At 56.0% G+C, this 8,230-nt stretch overlaps 1 protein-coding gene across 1 annotated transcript; it reads right to left on the reverse strand.

Moving 5' to 3' along the window:
• Positions 1–2,891: 2,891 nt before the first annotated feature.
• LOC104300297 (zinc finger protein 501) lies at positions 2,892–6,639 on the reverse strand. The gene is made up of 2 exons (XM_054180484.1): positions 6,375–6,639; positions 2,892–4,072 (listed from the first exon to the last, which is right to left on the reverse strand). Exons 1-2 carry the CDS (start codon positions 6,463–6,465, stop codon positions 2,892–2,894), a joined length of 1,272 nt encoding a protein of 423 aa, XP_054036459.1. The 5' UTR covers positions 6,466–6,639.
• Between the last annotated feature and the right edge of the window lie 1,591 nt (positions 6,640–8,230).

Here is an 8,230-nt window from a genome sequence, read left to right on the forward strand (position 1 = left end):
AGCAGAGGCAAGATTTGCTACAGAACACCTCAGCACACCAATCATTTCTTTCCCATTAATGGTGTTCAAATCCTCTTAGACACCATCCCTATCTCATCTGGCCAGCAATTAGTTTGCCCATGTACACCTCTCCACAGCAAGCTCCACACTCAAGATGCACAGCTGCTGTTCTCGAAGCAGGAAGGCACTTAATCCAAATAATCCCCTGCCTTCTGGAGGATCTAGGCCCTGTAGGACTGGAAGTCAGTCCTGGCTTTGCTTGGACACCCTGAGAAGTTCTCTAATTCACAGGCACCCAGGCAGCACAGAGCTCATGTCTGCCAGCATGCAATGTCGAGGTACATCCCCACACGTGGGGCTTACAGCCTTGCTTTAACAAGCAGCAGAGTGTGGCTGGACCTACCCAAGCTTCACTGCAGCAGAGACAAGCCCCAGAGCTCACAGACATGGCAGCTTGAAGAATCATCAAAGAGGTAACATCATGACAGCTTCACATCTTGTCCTCCCTCTGGGGAAGTATTTTGCAGTGGTTTCTGCTGGAAATGGGGCCTCACAAAATGAGTTACTACGTTACCTGAGCTCAGCTAAGTTTAACACTTCAACTGGACATAGCCTAAACGTAGGCAACGATTAAAATCTTCTAGCAGTGCCCATGCAAACATTGCTTCTGTCCCCTAGAACTGTGGTCCAGCATTTCAACAAACTGCCCAAGGAGGGAAACCCCTGGAGAATTCACAGACCTGATCCAGTTCTGCACTTTATCCCTCATGTCAGGCAGTGCATCAGGAACCCATTTTCTCACACTAGTTGGAAGAACAGTGCAAAGGGCAACTGAGTCAGTCAGTCAGCTCTGGGGAGGGGAGCACAGTATGACAAGCACCCGTGAACATATTGAACTGCCTTTGCTCTGGAGAAAGACAGTGCTTGTCCTACCTGTCCCAGCACACAGTCAGCTGTGCCTGGGGCACCCCAAGCAGGGCCAGCACTTCGAGCTGATGTACGTAATGCGGTACTGTGTACAAGTGCTAGGCACAGTAAGGCTTGGATAAGACATTTGTTTCACACAACAATGGGGAAGCAAGGACAGCAAGAGGCCTCAGTGGCCTCCGTGCTCTACTAAGCTCAGCTGGGTCCAGAGAAGCCACATGCCCCCACGCCGCAGGATCACCCAGCGCCGCGCTCCCGTCCCGAAACTCTGCTATCCTTCAGAAGCTGCCCGCAGGAACCACTGCAGGGATGAGGCAACTGTTCTGGCACACTTCCTCAGCTGCTGTGCAGGCGCTCGGCCACAGGAGCAGAAGAAGAGATGAGGGAGGGCTGACAACCGCCGCCCGGCAGGCTGCCAGAGCTCAGCTAGTCACCAGCACACCACTCGCTCACCGGCGCTGCGGACCCAGGACGCCCGGCCTGGGGCGAGGCGGCCGGGACAGCCCTCCCCGGGGCTCGGAGGGCAAGAGGCCGAGGAGAGCCGGAGAACCACGGGCCCGGCGCTGCTCCCAGGCCCCGGCCCGGCCCCAGCAGTGCCCGGGAGGCGCACGGACACGGTCCTGAGAGGTAGTGGACAGACTTCCCGGCCACAGGGTACCGGGCCCACCTGTGCCCCAGGAGCAGGACAGCCGCAGCCGGTGCGGGGAGGTCACGGCGCTCCGGAGAAGCCCGGCCTCCTACTCCCGTGGGGAAGCGGCGAGGGACTGGAGCCGGCGGAGCAGTGACCCACGCGGAAAGACCCACGGGATAGGGGAGGAAGTCCTGGTAAGTCCCACGGGCCTCAGCCCGGTCCCGGCTGCCCGTTACCTCCGGAGCAGAGCCGGTCCGGTCCGGTCCGGTCCGGTCCGGTCCGGTCCGGTCCGTCCGGCGCTGCCCGCGCCCCCGCCCGCGTTGCCATGGCGCCGCGCCGCGCGCACTCACCGGCTCCGCACCCTCTGCCCCGCGGCGCGAGACAAAGGCCCAGCGCGGCCACCTCGGATTTATTGACCGGGGGGGGGGTGACGGCGTGGCCAATCAGGAGCCACTGACGGCACCGGCCGGCGCCGCCGATTGGCAGAGGGGGCAGCCGCGTCGCCACTCAGCGGCTCCAACGCTCTCCTCGCCGTCAGCCGACGGCCGCCTCCGTGGGGCTGCGCATGCGCGGGCGGTGCCAGCCCCGCGGAAGGAAACACAGCGGCGGCGCAGGCTTCCTACCGTGGTTTTATTCGGCACCTTCCCAGAGACTCGAGCCTCAGAAATGCACCGTTCGGCTCCCACCGGGGCCAGGCGGGCGCGAAGTGCCACGCAGTCCCCTAACGACCAGCACAGCTGAGCTCTGTGCACCACCGGGCACCCCACCACACACCCACTGGACACCAACTGGGGTCCCACTGGGATGGAGCCCGGAGTACAGCTCACCCTGGGACAGCACAGTGGGCATCAGGCTTTTGGCTTCTCTGTGCCACAAGCCCAGGCCACAGACTAAGAGGGGTAACTCAGAGCCTCTGATTAAGTCAGCAGCAGGGAAGGAAAGCAAGAACTTTCGTTTATCTAGTCAGAGGGCTGCACACTCCAAGATCGTGCATCTGGTTCACTCTGTACATTGTCCCAAAGATGTATGCACAGAGAAAAGACAAGGTATTTGCCTTCCTCCAAAATACACCACCATGCACATTCCAGCTTTTTCAAACTACTTCCTTCCTTTCCCAAGCACCATCCCACTGGACACCACCTCCTTCCCCTGTGGTGTTACACGGTCTTCCTCAGGCCCCACCTCTTCACCTCTCTCTTCTAGGACTTGTTCTCCTAGGAAGAAATCGCTTTCACCCTTCTCAGACAGGGTGGTCTATAAAGCAAAAGGAGAGACGCAGAGGCTTTGCTCCTCAGGGGTGCTCACACCTAACTGCTCCACACACTCACCCCTCCTAGGGCTTCCCACCCCTGTGGATCTGCTGGTGCCGGAGGAGCGCTGAGCTGACGGTGAAGCCCCTGCCGCAGTGGCTACAGGCGTAGGGCCGCTCCCCGGTATGGATGCGGCGGTGCTGGGTAAGGTGAGCGCTCTGCCGAAAGCTGTCCCCGCAGTCAGCGCAGGCGTAGGGCCTCTCCCCGCTGTGCACCCGGTGATGCCGGAGCAGGGCTGATCTCCACAGGAAGCTCTTACCGCACTCGGTGCACGCAAAGGGTCGCTCCTCCGTGTGGAAGCGGCAGTGTTGGATGAGGTGGGAGCTCACGGTGAAAGCCTTCCCACACTCGGTGCACCTATAGGGACGCTCACCCATGTGGAACCGCCGGTGCTGGATGAGGGCTGAACTCACGGTAAAGCTCTTCCCGCACTCGGAGCACTCATATGGCTTCTCCCCGGTGTGGACTCGCTGGTGCTTCATAAGCTCAGAGCTCTGGCTGAAAGTCTTCCCACATTCTGTGCACTTGTAGGGTTTCTCCCCGGTGTGGACGCGCTGGTGTCGCCTCAGGGCTGAGCTGACGCTGAAGCTCCTCCCGCAGGTGCTGCACACGTAAGGCTTCTCCCCAGTGTGCACTCGCTGGTGCTGGACAAGCTGCGAGTTCCCAGAGAAGCTCTTCCCACACTCAGCACACTTGTAGGGCTTCTCCCCAGTGTGGGTCACCTGGTGCCGGATCAGCTTTGAGCTCATGCTGAAGCCCTTTCCACACTCAGAGCACTTGTAGGGCCTCTCCCCCGTGTGGATTCTCTGGTGCTGGATGAGATGCGAGCGCTGACGGAAACTGTCCCCACACTCGGTGCAGGCAAAGGGTTTCTCTCCAGTGTGGATTCTCTGATGCTGGACCAGGTTGGAGCTCACCTGGAAGCTCTTCCCACAGTCCCCACATATCATCAGTTTCCTCACAGAACTTCTCTGCTGGATAGTATCTGACAGCCTCCTGAAACTTTTTCCACGTAGCGTCACTTGGCTTTGCCTCTTCCCCAGAGGTCTCTGAACCCTTTCTGACCTGTGTGGGAGGACTGGGTCCTGTGCAGGACTCTGGGAATAACTCTTGGAGAAACCTGAGAGTAAACCTTCAGGCTCTGCTGGCCCAGGGATGCCTTGGTGGGCATTTTCCTCCTTCTGGGTCACCATCCCATCTTCAGCTGCAATAAAATGAGAATCCAGAGGGAAGGCATAGGCAGGACAAAAAGCTTTGGATAGGGGAAATTAGAAGGGGTCAAATTCTAAAACTTCAGAGTTGACTTTAGGTATAAGCAGTTCTGGTATTTCCCTCCAAACTACAAAGTAGATTTCTCAGAGCATTTGCAGGAACAAACCCTAGCAATAGCTCTACATGCACTGCCAGAACCTCAGTCTACAGAAATTATTGGCATATTAGAAGTAAAAGTTCAGTCCTCAAATGGGAAAGGTGGCTGCTCTTCAAGGATGGAAACGTTATGAGAAGCAGAACTGAGAGCCAGAAGAGGGGCACAAGGAACTACCTTGTGTAGCTGAGTGTTACTTGGGTTGCAGCAGAAGCAACATCCTTGATCTTGTGCTGCCAGTACTGCAGAGAGAGATGCACAAAGGATCTTATCAATGCTTATCAATATCTAAAGGGCAGGAGGCAAAAGGATGGGGCCAGACTCGTGCCATTGGTGCTCAGTGACAGGACAAGAAGTATTTCTGGGATATTCATACAGAACAGTGTCTTCTCCCAGCCCACTGCTCTAACATGGTTTGACGACCATCTTGGCAGGTTGAAAAGCACCTACTTCTGACCGTGCTGTGGCTCTGCTGTCAGGGCGAAAATGCAGCTCTTCACAGGCTTACCAAAGGCTTATACACCAAACTGGAAAGACAGAGCTGTGTGGCCCACACCTTCTGCTGTCAGAGAAGGGCAAATCGATGTCAGAGGGATGTACATGGGATGTAGGAATGGCAACACACATCTCTGAACAGAGGCATAACATCCAGGTTTAAGACTGATCCATCAGATTTCCAGATGATCTCTCTCTCGACTTCCAGGGGTGAAGGATGACTTGTTGCTGACTCTATGTAGATCCAAAATACGGAACAGGCTGAGGACTAAAGCCACAAACAGGCAGACCTCCAGATCAGCCTACTTCAAGGCTTAATGGCTACTTTGTGGCTGTCTGAAAACTCTTGTGAAATAAACCATTAACAGATCAGCTGCGTGGGACTGATGTACAAACCACAGGCACAGCGCTGAGACAAGGAAGTGGATACCTTGGAAGAGCAGAGTCACTACTGAACCCTAAGTGGGCAATAAAGGAAGGGGAGCCTAGCATTTCAGCCTAGAGCAATACAAGGACATATTTCATCTTCCTCTTTCTCCTCAGTATAAGGAAATGTCACAGTGTGATCTCAAAGTGAACTCCCTGAGATACCTTTTGTGGCACTTTGGTGTTGCAGTGATGCCACTTCTTCCTTTTAATATTTTTTCATTTAAATCATCCCAGACAAAAAGCTCCAGAAACTGTAAGTTTGCTATTCACCATGGAAGCAGTCATTTGTCTGCAGCTGCTCCATCTAGGCCTCCAGGCAAAGAGAAGAGCGGTATCCAAAGACAGGCCAAGAAGAGGACGTTTCTGGCAGCCTGCATGAAGTTCTTGACCTGTGTGTCAGACTTACTGAGCAGTGAAGCTGTTCTGTTGGTGTTGTGCCCAAAGAGATCTCCCTTGCCTATGCTGCCTTTGGTACTCATACAGAGTTTTGGATCTTGACACAGAACTCAACCTTCAAAGTACACAAGAATCCAGTCTTCCATGGTGTTTAGTTTTTGGAGAGATTAAAAGAGAACAGGATTCTGCTTTCCTGCTCAAAGCCCACATCCTGACTGCGTGCAAGGGGCAGGACAGATCTCCCATTTCAAAGAAACTCTTAACAAGCTGAGGAAGACACAGAGGCATGACGTGAATGACCACAGGCACAGAACAGCTCCTGTGTGGGAGATGACTCAACTGCCCATTCTGCTGGGAAAAGGTACAGCTGATAGGGGATGTGGTGAGGGTAGGGATTCATCCTGCACTGTCTGTTCTAAATTAAGAACTCCTGACATCAAGTGATCTACTATAAGGCACCTTCAAAGCAAAACAAGCAAGGCAGCGACTCATAAAGCAGCTCAATAAGCTGTTGAGCTCCTTGCTGCAAGCTGTTAGGGACTCTAAAGCCCATGCAGCTTCAGAAAGCAAGAAAATACCCAGACAGCTGCAAGACGCTGAGACATCTCACGGCTAGTTCAGGGGTTTGTGAAGCCCGATTGCTTGGGCCTGGGAAAGCAGCCAGGGACACACCACTGGTTGCTCTTCTCTGGGTCTCCAGTGCCAGCCTGTCAGAGACAGCAGCAAAGCTGGAAGGTCTGACCCAGCGCCGCCACTCTCGCTCGTTCCGGCGGGGTGCGGGGATGCTGAAGTCTGACAGGTGATGGCACCGGCCCCTTACCTGCGCAGGTGCGGCTCACAGCGCTCTCCCCGCCGCCGGCGCGCAGGTGGCAGAACCGCCGTGCCTCCTTCTGATCCATGTACGCGATCATCTCCAACTCCGCTCCTGGCAGTCCTGGTCCGGGAAGAGACGGACAGGGCGAGACGAGCTGGGCTCTAACCTACTGCGAAGAGCAGCGGGGCTCCGGCGCCCGGGAGCCGGCAGCTCCGCACTGAGCAGGGACCCAGCTCCACGGCGGGGAACACCGGACTCGCCAGTACCGCCACGGCCCCGGGGGACTGGTGCAGCCGCACTGCTGGGGTAGGGGGCGGGCCGGCAGGCGCCGGGTGCCCCGGGACACGGCTCCGTTACCTGCGTGGGGCCCGGCCCGGCCCCGCCGGCAGCGGCCAATCCCGGGGCTCCGTCATGTGACGGCGGCCGCCAACGCCGGTGCTGAGCGGGAGGGAAATGGCGGCGCCGGGGCCGCCATGGCGCTCGGTCTGCCCCGCATGTGCGCTCCGCCACACCGGGTCCTTCCCGCAGGCAGGCCAGGGCCGACTCCCGCCGTGGGTGGGTTACCGGCTGCCGGAGCCGCTCCCGGCTCACGCCGAAGCTCTCCAGGCACTCGCAGGGCCTCTCCCGGGTGAGCGATGCGGTGCTGCGCGGGACTCCATCGCTGCGCACCGAGGAGCTGCTCCCGGGGTGCCTGTGGAGGGCAGGCTGATCCGTGTCAGGCGAACAGCAAAGTCAGTTTTGGCCCCTCAAAGGACACTGAGGGGCTGCAGTATATCCAGTGAAGGGCAGTGAAGCCGGTGAGGGTCTGGAGAACAGGTCTGGTGAGGAGCAGCTGAGGGACCTGGGGTTGTTTAGCCTGGAGAAAAGGAGGCTGAGGGGAGACCTTCTGGCTTTCGGCAACTCTCTGAAAGGAGGTTGGAGGCAGGCGGGGGTTGGTCTCCCAAGAAACAAGTGACAAGTGGAAATGGCCTTAAGCTGTGCCAGGGGAGGTTTAGTTTGGACACAAGGGAACAATTTCTTCACTGCATCTGGAACTGCTGCAGTGGTGCAGTGCCCATCCCTGGAAGGGTTGCAAAGCTGTGTCGATGTGGTGCTGAGGGACGTGGTTTAATGGTGACTTGGCAGTGCTAACGGCCGGAGTCTATGAGCTTAAAGGTCTCTTCCAACCAAACCAATTCCCTGATACTAAACACTGCCTCGGGGGAGCCACACAAACCCTTTGTTATAGGAGCTCAGTAAATAAGGCAGGGTAGCAGCCAGCACCTTGTGAGGAGAAGAGAGTATTTAGAGGACAGTGAAGGAGAGCTCTGGAAATTCATCCTGGAGTTAGTAGTATTCCAAGAAATGAGGACCTGCTGGGGCACTGTCAGGTTGCTGGAGCCTCCTTGGTCCAGAGAATGGAGATGTGTTCTTCAGTGTTGGGAAAGGAGCTTAGGTTTAAGATCAAATCCTTAGCAGTCACTTAAATCCTTACTGAGATCTCATCTGTTAGTAATCTAAGCTCCAAGATGACTGGCAGGGCACTAGAGCAGCTGGAGAGGTGAGGAACCTGGGCACAGAAACACTGCAGGTACCTCTGAAGCCCTCTTCTGGAGGAGAGCAATTGAATCAGTCTTTGCTGAAGGCTGTGTCACCTTTAGGTACTTTGATAACCAAGCAGCTTAAATGCAGTGCCTCTGAAAAGTATTTTTCTGGAATGATCTGAAAAGCAAACCAGGCCATTTGAAATGCACATCCCAAAGAGCTCCAGTCCCCTTGGAAAACTGCAAGCAGGATTGTTCTTGGACTTGCCCCTTTGATATTTAAATGCTGGCACTGTAAGCATACCTGGGCTCTTTTGGCCCAGTAAAGAGGTAAAGCAC

This window comes from Dryobates pubescens, chromosome 4 (genome assembly GCF_014839835.1).
Source record: "Dryobates pubescens isolate bDryPub1 chromosome 4, bDryPub1.pri, whole genome shotgun sequence".
Taxonomy (NCBI): Eukaryota; Metazoa; Chordata; class Aves; order Piciformes; family Picidae; genus Dryobates; species Dryobates pubescens.